Source organism: Mesoplodon bidens (assembly GCF_964165515.1).
Source record: "Mesoplodon bidens genome assembly, chromosome: 6".
Lineage (NCBI taxonomy): Eukaryota > Metazoa > Chordata > Mammalia > Artiodactyla > Ziphiidae > Mesoplodon > Mesoplodon bidens.
Window position 1 is genome coordinate 74,862,413 of NC_138162.1, and position 21,812 is coordinate 74,884,224.

The 21,812-nt window shown below is 42.0% G+C and overlaps 1 protein-coding gene across 1 annotated transcript; it reads right to left on the reverse strand.

The window, feature by feature from the left end:
- Window positions 1-587: 587 nt before the first annotated feature.
- On the reverse strand, window positions 588-16,683 carry KCNV2 (potassium voltage-gated channel modifier subfamily V member 2; the record flags this gene model as incomplete). Its single annotated transcript, XM_081237534.1, has 2 exons — window positions 588-869; window positions 15,292-16,683. The coding sequence occupies 2 exons, from the start codon at window positions 16,681-16,683 to the stop codon at window positions 588-590; spliced, it is 1,674 nt and encodes a 557-aa protein (XP_081093660.1).
- Between the last annotated feature and the right edge of the window lie 5,129 nt (window positions 16,684-21,812).

The following is a 21,812-nucleotide window of genomic DNA, read 5'->3' on the forward strand; positions in this document are numbered from 1 at the left end:
ATTTATTGAGCATTTACAAGTAGTATCTCCAATCCCCATGCTCATATTACTAGGAAGGCTTTTAAAGTATAATTTAAAGTTGAAGAAACTGAGGCTCAGACAGTTAAAAGTAACTTGCCCCAAGTTGAACAGCTGGTAGATCTGAGCTTCGGATTGAGGTTGGTCTAACTCCAAAGCTCATATAGTTTCTGCTGCAACACTCCCTCTCTCTAGACAATTAAGAATGCTTTTTTCTTTCAATCAGGGAAATTCTTCTCAAGTCAGCTCAAGTCCGAAAATATCTATTGAAAAGCCATGAGAAGCTGCAAGAGAAATCTTCACTGTTGCTTCTCTCAAGGAGGTTTCAATATCAATGTCATCGGGAAGGTCAGTATCTTACACAACACTGTTAGTTACAGAGTAACATGAGGCAGTCTGAGTTTGGGCCAAAATGAACATTTCTAGAGGTAGATTTTTGTGAACTGAATGCCTTTTGTGTACGTCTGCTTCACGTGTCCTTTCACTGGTAATCCTGATAATGAAAAAAAGGAAGGAGGAAGGAAGCCTTGAAATTCATGGCATCGACCAGCCGCACATCCTAACAAATCTTAATTATTTTGCCTTGGGTTGGGCTGTGGGTTGTTTCCAGCCAAGCACTCAGCTATCTTCTTTCTGGCTCTCTGCATGAACTCCACATTGCCCCTTTCCCTTCGTATGGCGGTGTACTCGTAAGCCTTGAGCTTGCTGTAGTAATCGGAGAATTTGTTGTAGAGGATGGAAATGGGCATCCCGTTGAGGATGATCCCGAAAGCAATGCAGAGGAAGGCAAAAAGCCGGCCCAGGTGAGTCTCTGGGTACATGTCTCCATAGCCCACCGTGGAGATGCTCACCTGTGAGGGAAGGAAAGTAGAGTGGAATTGTCAGCATCGAGAGCGAGGAGAAGAAAGGGAGAGAACCAGGCAGGGAGAGGTGTCTTCCGTCCCGCTGAAGGTGCACGTGGTTGTATAACAGCTCCTCACACGGAGTCAGCTTTAGGAGGTACTGGAAAGGTGGCCTGCAAGACCTGGGGCATGGAAAGAAGATAAGCTTTGGAGCTGAAAGGCTTGGGTTTAAACCCTATCACTTATCAATTTTCTTACTTACCATACAGGGGAGTTATATCTACTTTAAAGGGTTGTTGTGAAGGGCACAGAAGAATAACGTGTGTGACGTTCCTGGTGTAGAATAGGCTCAATAAATGTAGGTCTTTGCCTCCCTTCAGCTGGGGCCAAATTTAGGACAGAGTCCCTGGATTTGCCTACATGATACACGTACGGGAAAGAGCTTGGGCTTAGAACCAGTCAGACCTGGTTCAAGTCCTGACTCTGACCCTTGCCAGCTGAGTGACCTTGGGCAAAACATTCAGAGTCTCTAAGCCTTGGTTCCTGCATCTAAAACAGGAGGATAATAACTAACTCTCAGGATTCTTGTGAAGACTAAATAAGAAAATGATTACAAAGCACTTCACACACACTTTGTCAGGCACGCAAAAAGCATTAAGCAACCTCCTCTGTGGTCCTTCTCTCATCCTTAAAATAGAGACAATTGTAATCGTTCTCAGAGTTGTTATGCAGTTCAAATGAGATATTTTATAGGAAGGTGCTTTAATTGCAAATGTCTGGAGAAACACACTCATTATTTTGCGAAGGGATTTTTGTAAGACGTCACCGACCAAAAATATGTTCACCCTGCATGAAAGTCTCCCCATCACACTTGTCACACTGCTTCAAATTCCACTAATTAGAGATTTATTTAGGTTAACAAGCTTCTGTTTTAAAATGCAGATACCCACGGGACTAGTTATCAGTCGATGTAGCCGGAGAAAACCCAGAAAAATCTCTCGGAACCTGTTTTTTATGCCTCATGTCCTGAGACTCCCTTTGGTCCCCAGACTCTTGGCAAAATTACTAGAAGCCTTTTAGGCAGGGCTATTGATTACAGTTGAAAAAATTGTGCATCGCACAACTCCAGAGGGCAACATTGGCTTCATCGATTTGTGTCGTCGCACAATCTTCCAGCATATGCTTTTATAAAATATACAGTCACCCTGTTGATCTGTACAAAGACAGCCTTTAACTTAGAAATATAAACATTTTTGTTTCGATGATGTAAGGATTAATTTGAACTTAGAGTAAGTATGATTGATTAGTTAGAATGAAATGGAGAAGTGGGCCAGCTGGGCAAACCTGGTGGAGCTGATAAGAACCAGAGCTCCATCCAGCCCTTAAAAAGGGGAAGGTTGCACCTCTCCTCTTGGGGTGGGTGGCACACTACCTCTCACTACTCCGTCTCCGGGGAGAGAACTGTTGAGGGCTGGGCTGCCTTTCTCAAAGTGGAAAAACACAAGGCAGCATCTAACAGAGGCAGGAGGGTGTCGACTAAGTTAAGGAAGCAGGTGTGGCACTAGGCCACGTGGGTCTCAACCTGCTTCCCAGCTGTGGGATTTGGGCAAGTCGCCTAAATTCTCTCTGCCTCAGTTTTTACTTTTGAAACGTAGAGAGAATAATAGTGCTCACCTCATAGGACTGTTACAAGAATTGAAGGAGCCACACAGGGTGTGTGAGGGATAATGTTAGTTCTTGTGCTTGTTAGACCAGCGGGCTGTGGAAAGAAGCTCTTCCCTGGCTCCTGCGAATGCTGTGTGAGGGAGACTGGGGGGGACACTCTGTCTCCAGTAGAGAATCTGCTTTTCCCACCTTCTCGACCACAGGGCCATGAGAGGCAGTGATAAAATAAGACTGTGGGCTAATCTTAAAAAAAAAAAAAAAGCTTGCTCTGTGTGTGTGTGTGTGTGTGTGTGTGTATTTCTTGTCACTGGCCACGCTGAAAGTAAAAGAACCCGAGTCAGATCTCTGTCCAGGTGTGTGAACAGCTTTCATTTGTCACTAACCCTGTCACTCGCACCTCTGTGTGAATGTTTAGTCAGTTGACTTTCCCTGGAGGAGGCCTAAAGGGAGTCTGGATATAAGAGCGAGTGACAGGAAGGGGTAGTTTCAGAACAGGAAGCATCCATGAAAGGCCAAAGCAGAGGCTTTGGTGTAAACCAGCCCCTCAAGGGTCCAGGATTGGGGGGAGGGTTGGAGATAGGAGGATACAGAGGAAGGAAAGGAATTGAGACAAAGTACCTAATTTAAACTTCTGCTCAGTCCCCACACTGGCTTTTCTTCTCTCCCAACCCCAATTTCTTTTTTTTGGCTGAACTTTGAGCAAAAAGTCAAAAGCAAAGAGAACTGGCTGAAGGAAGATTAAATATTTGATGTGCATAATATGGTCTAAATATTTTTGTATGTCTTGGATCTCTATTTTTAGAGAAAAGATCTCTTCTGCTATGAGTCTCTGTATGACTGATTCTGAAGAATTTGTTCAAAATGCATAGCTAATTTATGCACTGTCTGTTTGACTCAACCGGTGATCTGCTTCTTGCTTCTTGGCCCCAGAGGAACTTTGGATTCCTTGGCCTTTGGAAATGTTTTCTCCATGTTCCACAGGCCAAACCATTTCTCCCTGAATGAGCATGAAAAATGGAAGGTCCCAGAAGGACCAAAGTGACCTCCCAGAGTGAGTTCTCACATTAGCAGGAGTGGGGTTTGGAAATGTGACTGAAATTTCTGCAATCCATCTTAATATCCTGAAAAAACTGACTGGCCCAGCCACTCTGTAAACTAGAAACTTACCATTCTGTTGAAAATTTACACATTTTCCCTAGCCATTGGACCCCGAAAGCCAGAATGTAACCTTTCCCTAGCAGTTCACCCACTAATCAGCAAATCCTGACCCACTAAATGTTACAAGGAGAACAAGTATCCAGTTTTTCTCTGAAACTTTAGAATAACTATACTTGAATTTCTCCTTCAGCAAGGAATGTTTGTTTCCTTCATAATGACCTGCGCACAGATTACATTTTAGCACCCAGTAATCCCTGCATCTGGGAATTATGATCTCAGGGAATAAAACTGATTTTGCAAAAGAATTAACACCTCTTCTTAGTTTTCCCAAAGAATTCGAGGTGGTAACGACTAACATTTTCTGGTTAAAATTATGACATACTTCAGTGCATATTGTCCTTTAAAGGATTTAGCTTCAAAGGCTCTACTTAGCTTACCCATGCTGCTGCTGCTACAAATATTTTAGGAATTCCTCTCTGGGATTATAATCTGCACAGAGGATTCAGTGGCATGACCTTGAAACAAGTGTTCTTATCCCCCTTGAGGGTTAACTCTAGGTGCCGGTCTTCAACTCAAGGGTCTTGACTATTTAAAAATATTGAATCCACCTTCAAAAAAGTAAAGATTTAGCCCCACTACAAAGAAGTATTAATAAATGGACATGTCACAGGCACTGAAGATAATTCCTCAGTGGAATTCAAAAAATGCTTTGATCAGTGGAAGCACTGTTAGAATGAGGTCATGGGTAATCACCTTGAAAAGAACAACCGGCCTCATCCGTATATGAAAGTTCTGACATGTACATAAATTGTACAATAAGGGGGAGGTGTGCAGAAGCTAAGGCAAGTTTGGGATCTATTCCTAGAAAGGTACACAATAGTGACAATGCCCTCCACATCCTCAGCTTACTTGCTACTTCTCCCTGCCCTCTACAATTCTATCATGTCCCACTCAAGTTACATTGGCCAACAGGAAGAGTTTAGAGAGACAAAAGGGGGAGACAAAAGACTCCCAAAATCAGGAGTCTGCCAGATCAAAAGTTATAAAAGTGCCTAAGAGCCTTTGCCCCCTTTTATGGCTTCTGTGCTATTTCTGAAGAAGCTAGGAGAACTTCAATGCCTTCTGTGCCAGACATTTACTCATTATCTCTCAGCCCTAAGCCCGATACACTTCTGTGCTCTTTTCTTGTAATTCAGCGGCTGGGAGGATGCAAAACTACATTTCTCAGATTTCCTTGCCTGCTGTCTTCTGGTTAGGCTCTGCCAATGAGAGACACGGTTGGGAGACTAGAAGATGGAATGAGGAAGTTAGGGTCTCTCTTCCTGCTTCTGGTTTCTGTCATCATCTTTCAACAACAGCAGAAAGCTATGGCTCAGGCATCTTTCAGCACACCCAGCACCAGCCTCGTGATGCCATCTTAGGGGTCCGGCAACAGCTACACAGTAGTTCCTTCTCTGTACACCTAGGTTCCAGTAACTCTACCTTCTCCCATTTGTCTCCCCAGTTCTGGGGCCAACACTATTTCCTACAGTTACCAATCTTTGGGTTATCTCACTTTCTCCTTTTTGCTCTTCCAGCCTATGTTTCTATCTCCCTGTATCAAATTCCTTCCGTTTAAAATATCTCACGTTTTGTTTTCTGTTATCCCAATTCACCTTCCAAAGGGGTCTTCTCAAAGCAAGCAAGCAATCAATAACAATAAAATAAATCTCAGTGATCTTCTAAGTGCCACCTATTTGCAAGGAAAAGGTAGCATACTTGAGGAAAACAAAGATAGAAACAAGGTCTCTGGGCTACAACTATCTGATGCTTCAGCTAGAGATAGTTTTCATTAATTTTTGAAGGAATGAGTTCATGACATAGTTTCCTATTTAGTTTCTACAGCTTTAACTTGCTCTGGAAAGCTCAGAAGGAAATGGTCTGTTGAACAGCCCAATTGTCCTTTTCTCCTTAAAAACATAGCCACAACAGAGGCCAAAGCTTACGGCTTCATCATAGAGCTAATTGTTCTTGTTGAGCTATGCCGAACATTTCCCACACCCAGGCAACCCGGAGGGTCCTAACATGGCTGGAGCTGCTCCAGGCATGGGCCTGTTTATTTGGACACTCAGAAACTCTCCCAAGATAGAACAGCTGACCCTTTTGTGCACCTTACAGCCTCTCTCTTTTCCCCAGGAGAGAAGGAATCACTTCTGTTTTCTTTTCCCAAAAATGAATCTGGAAGCAAAGGTTATTGCTTCCATGTGATAAAGGCTATCAACTAGTCAGATATGGTAGCTTCTATTTACTGAGGATAGAGTACAGGCTAGCGTTTTTACATATGTTTCCTATTACATTAGTGCTTACAAATAACCTCCATTTGACAGATGAGTAGGATGGGTCTATCTTATATCCTAATGCATGAGCATTTGCAGACATGAGTGTCCATGAGGGATTTGTTCTGCAGCTGTAGGAGAATTCACAATAATGAAAATGACTGTGTTTCTCTTAAAACTCTGAGTTGATTTACAGAGGAAGGTTGCAGGATCCTTGGCATAGATAGAGGTGAGATTATTAAAAACAAGTCAGATTTTGGGGTTGTCTGAGAGTACTAAAAACACATGGAGGGAGGGATTAGAGAACCTGTCCCTAATGTGGGTGAATATACCACAAGGGCTACAGCACTAGCATGGGGCAAGAAAATATCAATCCTGTTTTTCTTTACCTCTTTACATTTTCAATGTGTGAGTGTATGTTTTCTGATACACATAATATATTTGAGCAGTAATATCTTAATGCAGTAGAATGATTGTATTACTGGACCCAATTCTTTGTATCTTCCTGTATCCAAGCTCTTTGCCATATAACTTTGCAGTGCTTTCCTACAGTAAGTAGGCTAACCTGCTTTTCCCTTTGACTCTGGGTTTGGCCTTGTGACTCGCTCTGGCCAATGAGTTGAGCAAGTGCCATGAACAGAAGCTTATCAGTGCTTGCATGATTGGGCTTGCACTCTCTCTCTCTTGCCCTTTGCCACGGCCATGGATACATGCCTGCTGCATGATGAAAGACCTAGTCTCCTTCTTCATCCAGCTGTCAGCCAGCTGACCATCAGACTGTGATGAGAGCAGCTAACACCAGTCCAAGGTTCTTCTAACCTTGTACTTGAAACCAGTCTGAGTTGCTGACTTGCAAACTCACAAGGCAAATAGATGCTTGACATTTCGAGCCACTGAATTTTGGGGTGGTTTGTGATGCATTGTTATTATAGCAATAAATAGCTTCTAACTTATGATTAACTAAACATATATTTATCATGGGTGTGTGCTCAGACTTTTTAAAATTATGAGACGTATGATAAATAAAATGCTTGGAGACTATTGGATCAGAGTTACTTTTAGAATTCTACTTCTCAGATTCTCATGTCTGCTTGGTCACGTCTATTTAGATGACTTCCTTCTCATCATTCAAGATTTAATTCAATGTCATCTTCTCCAAGAAGGCTTCTCTGACTATTCCACTAGTCCATCAAAGGAAGATTCTGCCACCCAGGTCACTCTCTGTCCTATTATCCTATATAAGACACACTCATATCTGAAATGATTTATTATCTTTCTCCATTAGGATGTAAACTCCATGAGGGAAAAAATTTCACCTTTTTTTTTTTCCCTTATTACTCGGTATCCCTAGTATTTAGAATACTCCTTGGCACACTAAGTGCTCAAAAAAAATCTTGCTCACCTCCAGTGCTGAACACCCCATGCCAAACAACTAGCAAGACAGGAACACAACCCCACCCATTAGCAGAGAGGCTGCCTAAAATCATACTAAGTTCACAGACACCCCAAAACACACCACTGGACACGGTCCTGCCCACCAGAAAGACAAGACCCAGCCTCATCCACCAGAACACAGGCACCAGTTCCCTCCACCAGGAAGCATACACAACCCACTGAACCAACCATAGCCAGTGGGGGCAGACACCAAAAACAATGGGAACTACAAACCTGCAGCCTTCAAAAAGGAGACTCCAAACACAGTAAGTTAAGCAAAATAAGAAGACAGAAAAACACACAGCAGATGAAGGAGCAAGATAAAAACCCACCAGACCTAACAAAAGAAGAGGAAATAAGCAGTCTACCTGAAAAAGAATTCAGAGTAATGATAGTAAAGATGATCCAAATCTTGGAAATAGAATGGAGAAAAAACAAGAAATGTTTAACAAGGACCTAGAAGAACTAAAGAGAAAATAAGCAATGATGAACAACACAATAAATGAAATTAAAAATTCTCTAGAAGGAATCAATAGCAGAATAACTGAGGCAGAAAAATGGATAAGTGACCTGGAAGATAAAATAGTGGAAATAATTACCACAGAGCAGAATAAAGAAAAAAGGATGAAAAGAATTGAGGACATTCTCAGAGACCTCTGGGACAAAAACAAATGCACCAACATTTGAATTATAGGGGTCCCAGAAGAAGAAGACAAAAAGAAAGGGACTGAAAAAATATTTGAAGAGATTATGGTTGAAAACTTCCCTAATATGGGAAAGGAAATAGTCAACCAAGTCCAGGAAGTGCAGGAGTCCCATACAGGATAAATCCAAGGAGAAACATGCCAAGACACATATTAATCAAACTATCAAAAATTAAATAAAAAAATATTAAAAGCAGCAAGGGAAAAGCAACAAGTAACATACAAGGGAATCCCCAGAAGGTTAACAGCTGATCTTTCAGCAGAAACTCTGAAAGCCAGAAGGGAGTGGCAGGATCTATTTAAAGTGATGAAAGGGAAAAACCTAAAACCAAGATTACCCAGCGAGGACCTCATTCAGATTCGACAGAGAAATTGAAACCTTTACAGACAAGCAAAAGCTAAGAGAATTCAGCACCACCAAACCAGCCTTACAACAGATGCTAAAGAAACTTTTATAGGCAGGAAACACAAGAGAAGTAAAAGACCTACAAAAACAAACCCAAAACAATTAAGAAAATGGTAATAGGAACATACATATTGATAATTACCTTAAATGTAAATGGATTAAATGCTCCAACCAAAAGACATAGACTGGCTGAATGCATACAAAAAGAAGACCTGTATATATGTCTACAAGAGACCCACTTGAGACCTAGGGACACATACAGACTGAAACTGAGGGGATGGAAAAAGATATTCCATGCAAATGGAAATCAAAAGAAAGCTGGAGTAGCAATTCTCATATTAAACAAAATAGACTTTAAAATAAAGACTATTACAAGAGACACAGAAGGACACTACAGAATGATCAAGGGATCAATCCAAGAAGAAGATATAACAATTGTAAATATTTATGCAACCAACATAGGAGCCCCTCAATACGTAAGGGAAATGCTAACAGCCATAAAAGGGGAAAACGACAGTAACATGACTTTAATACCCCACTTTCCCCAATGGACATCATCCAAAATGAAAATAAATAAGGAAACACAAGCTTTAAATGATGCATTAAACAAGATGGACTTAATTGATAGTTATATGACATTCCATCCAAAAACAACAGAATACACTTTGTTCTCAAGTGCTCATGGAACATTCTCCAAGATAGATCATATCTTGGGTCACAAATCAAGCCTTGGTAAATTTAAGAAAATTGAAATCATATCAAGTATCTTTTCTGACCACAACACTATGAGACTAGATATCAATTACAGGGAAAAAAACTGTAAAAAATACAAACATATGGAGGCTAAACAGTACGCTGCTAAATAACGAAGTGATCACTGAAGAAATCAAAGAGGAAATCAAAAAATACCTAGAAGCAAATGACAATGAAAACACGATGACCCAAAACCTACAGGATGCAGCAGAACCAGTTCTAAGAGGGAAGTTTATAGCAATACAATCCTACCTCAAGAAACAAGAATCTCAAATAAACAACCTAACCTTACACCTAAAGCAATTAGAGAAAGAAGAACAAATAAAACCCCGAAGTTAGCAGAAGGAAAGAAATCAATAAGATCAGATCAGAAATAAATGAAAAAGAAATGAAGGAAATTATAGCAAAGGTCAATAAAATTAACGCTGGTTCTTTGAGAAGATAAACAAAATTGATAAACCATTAGCCAGACTCATCAAGAAAAAGAGGGAGAAGACTCTAATCAACAGAATTAGAAATGAAAAAGGAGAAGTAACAACTGACACTGCAGAAATACAAAAGATCATGAGAGATTACTACAAGCAACTATATGCCAATGAAATGGACAACCTGGAAAAAATGGACAAATTCTTAGAAAAGCACAACCTTCTGAGACTGAACCAGGAAGAAATAGAAAATATAAACAGACCAATCACAAGCACTGAAATTGAAACTGTGATTAGAAATCTTCCAACAAAAAAAAAGCCCAGGACCAGATGGCTTCACAGGTGAATTCTATCAAACATTTAGAGAAGAGCTAACACCTATCCTTCTCAAACTCTTCCAAAATATAGCAGAGGGAGGAACACTCCCATATTCATTCTATGAGGCTACCAAAACCAGACAAAGATGTCACAAAGAAAGAAAACTACTGGCCAATATCACTGATGAACATAGATGCAAAGATCCTCAACAAAATACCAGCAAACAGAATCCAACAGCACATTAAAAGGATCATACAGCATGATCAAATGAGGTTAATCCCAGGAATGCAAAGGTTCTTCAATATATGCAGATCAATCAATGTGATACACCATATTAACAAACTGAAGAATAAAGATCATATGATCATCTCAATAGATGCAGAGAAAGCTTTTGACAAAATTCAACACCCATTTATGATAAAAATTCTCCAGAAAGTAGGCATAGAGGGAACCTACCTCAACATAATAAAGGTCACATATGACAAACCCACAGCCAACATCATTCTCAATGGTGAAAACTGAAACCATTTCCTCTAAGATCAGGAACAAGACAAGGTTGCTCACTGTCACCCATGATTATTCAACATAGTTTGGGAACTTTTAGCCACAGCAGTCAGAGAAGAAGAAATAAAAGGAATCCAAATCAAAAAAGAAGAAGTAAAACTGTCACTGTTTGCAGATGACATGATACTATACATAGAGAATCCTAAAGATGCTACCAGAAAACTACTAGAGCTAATCAATGAATTTGGTAAAGTAGCAGGATACAAAATTAATGCACAGAAATCTCTTGCATTACTATACACTAATGATGAAACATCTGAAAGAGAAATTAAGGAAACACTCTCATTTACCAATGCAACAAAAGGAATAAAATACCTAGGAATATACCTACCTAAGGAGACAAAAGACCTGTATGCAGAAAACTGCAAGATACTGATGAAAGAAATTAAAGATGATACAAACAGGTGGAGAGATATACCATGTTCTTGGATTGGAAGAATCAACATTGTGAAAATGACTCTACTACCCAAAGCAATCTACAGATTCAATGCAATCCCTATCAAACTACCAAAGGCATTTTTCACAGAACTAGAACAAAAAATTTTACAATTTGTATGGAAACACAAAAGACCCCGAATAGCCAAAGCAATCTTGAGAACGAAAAATGGAGCTGGAGGAATCAGGCTCCCTGACTTCAGACTATAGTATAAAGTTAAGTAATCAAGACAGTATGGTACTGGCACAAAAACAGAAATATAGATCAATGGAACAGGATAGAAAGCCCAGAGATAAACCCATGCACATATGGTCACCTTATCTTTGATAAAGGAGGCAAGAGTATACAATGGAGAAAAGATAGCCTCTTCAGTAAGTGGTGCTGGGAAAACTGGACAGCTACATGTAAAAGGATGAAATCAGAACACTCCCTAACACCATACACAAAAGTAAACTCAAAATGGATTAAACACCTAAATGTAAGGCCAGACACTATAAAACTCTTAGAGGAAAACATAGGCAGAACACTCATGACATAAATCACAGCAAGATCCTTTTTGACCCACCTCCTAGAGAAATGGAAGTAAAAACAAAAATAAACAAAGGGGACCTAATGAAACTTAAAAGCTTTTTCACAGCAAAGGCAACTATAAAACAGATGAAAAGACAGCCCTCAGAATGGGAGAAAATATTTGCCAATGAAGCAACTGGTAAAGGATTAATCTCCAAAATATACAAGCAGCTCATGCAGCTCAATTTCAAAAAAAAAAAAAAATCCCATCCAAAAATGGGCAGAAGACCTAAACAGACATTTCTCCAAAGAAGATATACAGATTGCCAACAAACACATGAAAGGATGCTCAACATCACTGATCATTAGAGAAATGCAAATCAAAACTACAATGAGGTATCACCTCACACTGGTCAGAATGGCCATCATCAAAAAATCTACAAACAATAAATGCTGGAGAGGGTGTGGAGAAAAGGGAACCCTCTTGCACTGTTGGTGGGAATGTAAATTGATACAGCCACTATTGAGAACAGTACGGAGTTTCCTTAAAAAAGTAAAAATAGAACTACTATACGACCCAGCAAACCCACTACTGGGCATATACCCTGAGAAAACCATAATTCAAAAAGAGTCATGTACCACAATGTCCATTGCAGTTCTATTTACAATAGCCAGGACATGGAAGCAACCTAAGTGTCCACTGACAGATGAATGGATAAAGAAGATGTGGCACATATATACAATGGAATATTTCTCAGCCATAAAAAGAAATGAATTGAGTTATTTGTAGTGAGGTGGATGGACCTAGAGTCTGTCATACATAGTGAAGTAAGTCAGGAAGAGAAAAACAAATACCGTATGCTAACACACATATATGGAGTCTTAAAAAAAATGGTTCTGAAGAACCTAGGGGCAAGACAGGTATAAAGATGCAGACGTAGAGATTGGACTTGAGGACACGGAGGGGTGGAAGGGTAAGCTGGGAGGAAGTGAGAGAGTGGCATGGACATATATACACTACCAAATAGATAGCTAGTGGGAAGAAGCCGCATAGCACAGGGAGATCAGCTAGGTGCTTTGTGTCCACCTAGAGGGGTGGGATAGGGAGGGTGGGGAGGAGAGGCAAGAGGGAAGGGATATGGGGATATATGTATACTTATAGTTGATTCACTTTGTTATACAGCAGAAACTAACACAACATTGTAAAGCAATTATACTCCAATAAAGATGTTAAAAAAAAATCTTGCTCAATGAATGAAGAAGATGGATTTTTGTGAAGAATTGGTCCTAATATTTTGCATCTTTTTACTTGGCATCTTCTTTTCTCTTTGCTATATTGAAAATAAGGGCCCTTACTACACAATATACAATGTCGTAAGAAGTATATAGAAGAATTGGGTTAATAGTATATTGGTCCTGGGGAATAGAGCAGTCCTCAAATGTTCAAGGGGAGTTGCTCCTATTGTTTTCATAGGTTAGTTTAGAAACGAACACAAGTTATCAGTCTTTAATCCATAATGATTTTTAATAGTATGTATAATTCTCAGAGAATAAAATGGATAAAGGTCATTGGTAAAGGTTAAGGTTGGTAAATGGTAGGTTGACATGTGTAAATTTTGGCCTGTGAAAATAGTGCCTGATAGAGCTAATAGCTACAAAAGAAAATTCACATTGGTAAAAGCAATAATTAGTAAAATTTGTTATGGATAGAAACTGAATGGTGATTCAAGTTTTATTGTAAAGTCTATAGAAAACAGTGACCTTGAGTAAGATAATTTTTGTTAATATTAAAAAGGGTATAATTCGAAAATTTAAATGTTATTAAACAATAAACACATCAAGAAATTAAAGGGGATCACTAGGCATTCACTTCAGGAATTTTTTTAAAAAGGAAAAATCCATTATTAGGAATATAATTCTTATCAAAAATTTTATATTAATATACAAAAGGTAGAAAACGTTTTGTGTATTCAAAATATAGTATCCAAGAGTTCACTAGGTGTAGCTTACAAACACTAGCCTTCTAAGATATTTGGACGAATGGAAACTTGACTCTCTAAAAACTTGGTATTATATCATCAGCCTGTGGATTTTCTCTTTTCCCTCCTTGCATTACTTACCTCCAAAGTAAATGTCCTTTGCTGGGGACAAATCATCCTTCATCAGCCCCGCCTGTACACATGATTTATCTACTATGTGGATGACCTTTTGTCATTTGGAATACGATCAGAGGAGCGGCATTTGGCCAGCTCGTTTGGAAGAGCCTAATATCATCCCGTCACTGAAGAAAGCTCACAAATCTTGTTGTACATATGAGAGCTCTGCTTTCCAGGGAAGCAAGACTCACTGAGTTGTAGAGCTCTACACCCTCCCCTTTTGAGATGAAGAAACTGAGGACAGGGAGTTAGGGAGTGAGGTTTCACAGTTAATCATGTAGGATCACAGTTAATTATTAGCTGATCTGGGGCTAGAATCTAAATCTAAATCTTCCATTCCACTATACTACACTATTAGTAGGAGCCCTGGGTAGGTTCATATCAGAACTCCAGACTGTGGGTTCTAACATATCCAATGTTAGTGTTGAAAATATCCACTTTCTAATATAGGAAAAACTGGTTCTATTTGCTTAATGTCTTTAAAGGCATTACAAACAATCTGTTTAAAGAAAATAAGGAAAGCACACACCCAGTTCTTTCCTATGCACATATGTCAGCGTGTTCATTGATCTTAGAAGACCCAGTCAGCATTTCCAGGGATTCGGGGATTTTCCAAGGATTTAGTCTAGCATATCAGAAACACAGATATTTGAGTAAATGGCATAAATTATTATAAAAGGCGAACATCAAAGAATATGACAAAAATAACTAATATACTAAGTGCAAATTAAGCAAGGCATGCAGAAAAACTAAAGCTTGAAAGAGGCAGTGCTGGGCTGTGGAAAGGGCATGCATTTTGCAACTGGACAGGCTTGGGTTCCAGTCCTCACGTTACTACCTTTAGCTGTGAGTCTAAATTGTTATTATAACTCAAATTATCTGCACCTCAATGCCTCTAGCTGTAAAATGGGGCAATAATGCCATGTCCTGAAAGAATTTTTGTGGCATTGGAGCAAGTTTCAGTGTTAGCTGCTCAGATTTAGCTAGAACCAGTGGGATTTCAGTGAGGGCTGACGCTCTTCAGCCAAGTCTCATTTCCTTCCCTGCATACATGGACGGCTTCCTTCAAAATTTGAAGGAAAATTTTCCTCTTAAAAAAATAGTGATCCTAACCACCACACATGGTTGTGATGCCGAAATAAGATACACTTTATAAACCACTTAGGACAATAGGTGTTCAGTAAGGGACAAATAACAAGAATGACGAAGATGAATCTTCCCACGAACGTGAACAATGACTGTTCCTTAAAATCAGCCTCTCAGGGGTATTAAGACTAAATCTAGATTTGGAGATAACTAGGACCACACCAAATTTCTTGGACTACGTCTTTCTTACTGGACTATGTCTTTCCAACCCTTTAGCACCCACCCATTTTTTTTGTTTTGCTTTGCTTTTTCTGTTTTGTTGTTTTTATCTTTTGTTGAAGCTGGGGACATCGAAGGAATGGAGAAAGCAATGGCCGTTAAACAAGGCAGGGCAAAGACGAGGGAACAAAGCAAGGCAGGTGGCATGACCCAGGAAGGGGAGGAGCAGCGTCTGTTGGGCTGGGGAAGTGGGTGGGAAAGCCCACGGGCCGTGGGGCTCACCGCGGCCCACCACCAGGCGTGGGGGATGCTGGTGAAGTTGGTTCCACGCACGTCGTGCTCCACGGAGTAGACGGCCGCAGAGAAGGTGAAGATGCCCATGGTGATGAAGAGCAGCAGGCAGCCCACCTGCTGGTAGCACTGGCGCAGCGTGAAGCCGAAGGCGCGCAGGCCGGTGGAGTGGCGCGCCAGCTTGAGGATGCGGAAGATGCGCAGGAGGCGCATGACGCGCAGCACCTGGCCCACGCGGTCCATGGTCTCGAGTTCATGCTCGTGCGGTGAGCCCTTGCAGCGCACCTGGTCCTCGCTCGTGAAACACTCGAGCAGCAGCTGCAGGTAGAGTGGCAGGATGGCCACCAGGTCCACCAGGTTGAGGGCGCTCCGCGCGAAGCGCCGCAGGTCGGGCGTGGAGGCCAGGCGCAGCAGGAACTCGAGCGTGAAGAAAGCCATGCATAGCATCTCCACGTGCTCCAGAAAGGGCCGCAGGTTGCCACCGCCTGCACCCTGCTCCGCCTGCTGCTGCATCTCCTCCACCGTGTTGAGCACCAGCGCCACGACGGAGATGAGCACGAAGAGGCTGGAGGCCACCCCGATGGCCTTGGCGGCCACCGACGAGAAGGGCTTCTCCATGAGGTTCCAGAGGCGGCGCCGCTGCGGCCCATAGAAGCGCATGTCTCGGAAGAGCTCCTCGGCCTCCTCGGCCTGTGCCTGGGCGCGCAGCTCGCGCTGGATCTTGAGCTGCTCGCTCAGCTCGTCGCGCCTCTCCTCGAAGCAGATGAGGCAGCAGCGCGGCGTGTACTTGAGCCGTACGCCCCAGTAACCCAGTTCCTCCAGGAAGCAGCGCGGGCACAGCTCGTCGCGCACCAGCAGCACCCCGGATGCGTAGAAGTTGTAGATGAGCTGGAAGATCTCCGGGTCGCGGTCGAAGAAGTATTCGTCCGTCTGCGCCTCATAATCGTCGCACAGGCGCAGCTGGCGGCTGCGGCTGGTGGAGGTGGCCAGGCGGCCCAGGCGCGTCTTGGGGTAGCTGGCCAGCTCGGCGTACTCCAGGTGGTAGCTGTGGCCGCCCACGTTCACTTTCAGAGTGGACGACACCACCGGAGCGTCGGTGCCGCCTTCGTCTTGGTCGGTGGTGGCCTCTCCTGGCTGCTGGTCCTCCTCTGCCGGGTCGTCTGTCCACTGCTGCTCCTCCTCGGTATCTGTGTCCTCCTCGATGTAGTAGCTACAGTTGCCCTCGGTCCACGGTGGGACGCTGGCCTGGGAACCCGGGAGGGCCCCCAAGGAGCAGATGCTCCTGCGTTGCTGGCTGCCCACTGCCTGGGAGGCGTCTTCACTCTCCGTAGTGTGCCAGGACCTGTAGCCCCAAGACCGCCTCCTCTCATTCTGTTTCAGCATGGCTGGAGGAAGTGGACCCTTGCTTTTCCCTCCTGGTTGTGGTAAGGTCCCCAGCCTGCTCACTGCCACTGGTAGATGGATCACGTGCTCTGCACTGTTGTAGAGAGACCGGCCCGGACCACAGACCTGGGGTCCACAGCATCGCCCTCAGAGCTGTCCCTCCTCGGGCCCTGGGCAGCCCAGCCCAGCCCAGCCCAGCCCAGCCTGCCGGATCTGAACACCTAGGCAGACGGCTGTTGACTGCTCTAATCTTGCTGATAGGGAAGAAGCAAGTGTTAGGGGGGATTTAGAGCCTCTTAGTCAGTTTCCTCCCCCTCTCCCTCCACTCTGTGACCTAGAGGATGATTATGTGGTCTTAAATCTGTAGATAATCAGAAGGTGGCAGAGATGATTGCTAATATAAACGTTGGCCAACCCTGCCCTTAGGAAGTGCTCAGTGTCCCCGTGCTGAGGTGAAATCAGCTGAATTTGCTATAGAATTGTAGATGCCTATGTCTTACACTTAACTGTTGAAGTTGCAGCCTCTGCCCTAGGTAAACCCGCCTGAACAGGGACAGAGATAGCAACAGAATGCTTAAAGTGGACCTCCTGACCAGTCTCTTTGCCTCTCAGCATTTATCTTCTGTTTCAATCGTAGAAGATCTCAAATGATCTCCTTCCCATCCAGTCACATGATCACGTTGTTTTCCCAAATGTATTCCCCTTAGCAGCACTGCTCTGGAGTCTAGTCTGATGTTTAAATCTATCTCAGTTTCTCTCTGTTTGTCTCTGTCTCTCTCTCCCTCCCTTCTCTTAAAGGATAAGGACACGTTTCGAGGTAGAATCTCAGGATGGGTGGGTAGATGTTCTTAGGGTATTGCAGCCCCACTCAGCTGCTGTATCTGGTGACCAGACTTCCTTCCAAGGAAAAAGTCTTCATCACTCTTCAAGACATCACTTAAAAAAAAAAAGTCTCCTGCCATGTGTAAGGCACTGTGCTAGATGCTAGATGCTGGAGATGGAAAGTTGATAGAGACATAGCTGCGGCCCTCAAGTTGCTCATGGTTTTGTAGGTGATATAAATATTTACATATGCAAGCACAACAAAAAAAGTGAGTGAAAAATACAGAGGAAGCAGAGAAGAGGAAGGGATTTGTTACTGAATTCAATTTATTTGAATAGTTAATACACATTCACTACAAAATATTCAAAAGGTACAAAGATGCGTTACGGTAGAAAATTTATATCTCCCCCAACTCTAATTTCTAGCTATCGAGTGTGCCTCTGAGGTTTTGGTTACCCTTCCAGAAATACTCTAAACATATATAAGCAAAAACCTGTCTCCATCTATCATCCAAGAAGCTCTTTATTACTAACACAAATTACAGTATGCTATTCACTTTGCTATTTTCCCATTAACCATGTATCTTAGAGGTGTTTTCATATCTGAACATAAATATCTGCCTCATTTTGAAAATAGCCACTAAGTAGTTTTTTTTTTTTTTTTAGAAGATGTTGGGGGTAGGAGTTTAGTAATTTATTTATTTATTTTTGCTGTGTTGGGTCTTCGTTTCTGTGCGAGGGCTTTCTCTAGTTGTGGCAAGCAGGGGCCACTCTTCATCGCGGTGCGCGGGCCTCTGACTGTCGCGGCCTCTCTTGTTGCGGAGCACAGGCTCCAGATGCGCGGGCTCAGTAGTTGTGGCTCACGGGCCTAGTTGCTCCGCGGCATGTGGGATCCTCCCAGACCAGGGCTCGAACCCCTGTCCCCTGAATTAGCAGGCAGATTCTCAACCACTGCACCACCAGGGAAGCCCCCAGCCACTTAGTAGTTTGATAGTGGCAGAATTCAAGTTGTTTTCTACCTTGGCTCTTATAAACAATGATGTAATGAATAACCTGATACCTACACTATTTTACATGTGTCAGGATATATGAAAGATTAATTACTATAGGTGGAGCTTTTAGGTCAAAAACCACATTTGTAATTTTGATTGATAATGCCAAATTGCCTTCATGAAAGTTTTACCAGTTGACAGCTCACCATCAGTGTATGAGGGTATATTATCACACTCCTTGAGCTCTGCCCATTTTATAGATGAAAAATGATGTGTGAGTTAATTTTAATTTGTATTTCTCTTACTATGAATGCAACTGAGCATCTTTCATGTGATTAAGAGCTACTATATTTCTTCCTCTATTTTTCACTGAGTTGTTGGTATTTTCTTACTGATTTGTTGGAGAGCTTTCTATATTATGAAAACAGACCCTTTGCCTGTGTTATGAATTACAAATATTTTTCCTGTTATACTTTGGTGAGATTTTTTCCATGTAAAATATTTATTTTATGACTTCTGGGTGTTATATTAGAAATGTCTTCACCTCTCTATCATTCTTTAAAAATTTACTTGTTATAGTTTTATTTTTCATGTAAGGATTTGATCCATCAGGAATTAATTTTGATGTCGAGAGTGAAGTAGAGACCCAACTTTATTTTCTGGGCTTTTATCCAGATGTTCAAATGCATTCATTGAATAATCTGTTATTTCCTCGTGGATTTGTAGTGCTATCTTTATCATAGAGTTCAGTTCTATGCTTCAAAGGTGTTGGGACAGATAACAGTTGCTACAAGGTCTGCACCTGATAGATTAACACTGGCAGATGGTGTTTGGCTTCCAACGGGGCTCAGACCTATGAGCTTCCAGTAAAGCCTCCTGCCAGGCCTGACCTCTGAGTTGCTCTCTGCATTTCTAGGGTTCTCCATTCGGCATACAATATCGATGTTGTTTCTGCAGACACACACTTGGCCATTTTCCAATGCCATCTCTTCTTTAGATTGTGTTGAGTACAGTCACAGGAGTTTTAAAGTGGTGCCAAAAGTCACCTTTTTCCTTCAGAATGAATTATCCTATTATAAAAAGTGAAAGCATCTCTATTTTTATATTTTTAACTTCCTCTCTTCCTATTACAATCATGTACTACTTTTTTTTTTTTTTTTTTGTGGTACGCGGGCCTCTCACTGTTGTGGCCTCTCCCGTTGCGGAGCACAGGCTCCGGATGCACAGGCTCAGCGGCCATGGCTCACGGGCCCAGCCGCTCCGCGGCATGTGGGATCCTCCCGGACCGGGGCACGAACCCGCATCCCCTGCATCGGCAGGCGGACTCTCAACCACTGCACCACCAGGGAAGCCCCTCATGTACTACTTTTTAACCTAAACCTTTAACACTCTTATGGCTTTTGCACTTAAAAACCATAGAGTTAGTGATGTTTGTTAGGAGTCTCAGAGTCAAGCCACAAGCACCACAACCATGAAGTAGGTTGAGGAGTTTTGCTTTGCTGGACCACGGTTAGGTGACTGGTACTCCCAACATGTGCATGTGTCGGTGTGGGCATGTGGCTTGGATTTTCTCTGACGTGTATGTACGCAAGTGCAATGGTAGATGAGGTGTCCATATACGGAGACACTTCTTAACAAAGAGAACTGTCCAACCAGGGGATGGATTTGTTCTTAGAGCAGTCAGCTGCTCCTGCCTGAGTGCATGTAAGCATCTGTAGGGCGTGCTGCAGAGGGAGACCCGCGTGGGTGGAAAGGTGGGCTGGTTGATCTTCAAGCCCCATTCTGCCTTGAGATTCCTAAGATTATGAGTGTTTGCTTGATGTTCCATTTGTCTAGAATTCTCCACTGCCCTTCTTCTCCCTAAGTCCTTGTTCTTCAAAAGTCAGCTCAGATGTCGCCTTCTCCCTCAGAGACCCTTGTCCGACATCCCTCTATTTCCCCAAGATGGGTGAGCTGCCCCTTCTCAGTGTTCTCATTTAAGATAACACATCCCACTAGCTTACAATATGAGGCACTTCTGTGAATGAAGAGTGATTTTCCCATTATAAAAGTTATATACATGCACTAAAGAAAAATTTAAAAAATAGAAAACAGAATACGAATCATCCATACATTAATAACAGTATCATGCCCAGATACTGTACTATGATACTGTCTACAACAGCCTATCACATAGGTGCTATGAGTATTCCTATTTTACAGATGAGGAAACTGAGACACAGAGAAGTTGACGTATCCGAGGCTACACAGATAGTAAATGGTGGAGCTGGGCTCTGCTCCAGGTTAAACATCGTGCTATAGAATAGCATATACATGAGAATCACCTAAATCTCACTATCAAAAGACTATTGTGCTTGCTTCGGCAGCACATACACACACACAAAAAAAAGACTGTCATTATCAATATTTTAACTTGTCTCCTTACATTTAATTATATATATATATATGTAATTATACATGTATACTTAATATGATTGTGGTCGTATTAGACATAAAATTATGTATCCTGCCTTTTTCATTCAACATTTTAACATAAGCATTTTTAGTATTTTAAAAAACACTGTAAGCATTATTTTAAATGGCTACAAAATATTCCATATTGTGGGTGTACCATCCATAACATAACCAAAGATCTTTTATTGAAATAGATATTTTTCCATATTCCACTATTTAACTAATGATGTGATAAAAGTCTTTGTATATGAAAGGTTGTTGGTTGGTTTGTTTTTGTATTCTGGGTTATTCCTTAAGGTAGTTTTGCCAGAGGTTTTAGGCCATTCTCTCTTACTTTTGAGCCTTCCCATGGGCTGTTCCTGCTGTTCCTTCTGTTTAGGATACTCTTGCTCCACACCACCCTGTCTCCTTCCTCTGGCTAACTCCTGTTCATCATTTAATAGATGGAAGGCTATCTCCCCTTATCCTCCCTCTAGGAATGCCTTCCCTAGTCTCCTAAGGCTGAATTCACCTCCCCTCACTTGTGATTCTATAACAGCTCTCTCTACTTTGCCTATAACAGCACTTCTCACAAAAGCTTATCTGCCCATAAACAAGACAAGACAGTAAGTTCCAGAAGGGCTGGACAGTGTCTGCTCTGTTTACTGTTTTTCTCCAGGGTCTAGGCCAGTGCCTGGCATATAGCAGGCCTCAAAATATACTAGCTAAAAGATGGAAATATTGCATACCTATTGCCAACCTGCTTTCCAATTTGCCTCACTTTACACTCTAACCAATAAAATATGGGAGTGTCTCTTCCAGCATGCCTTGGCTATGACATCATGACTATTATCATTATTTGCTAATCAATAGGTGAAAATG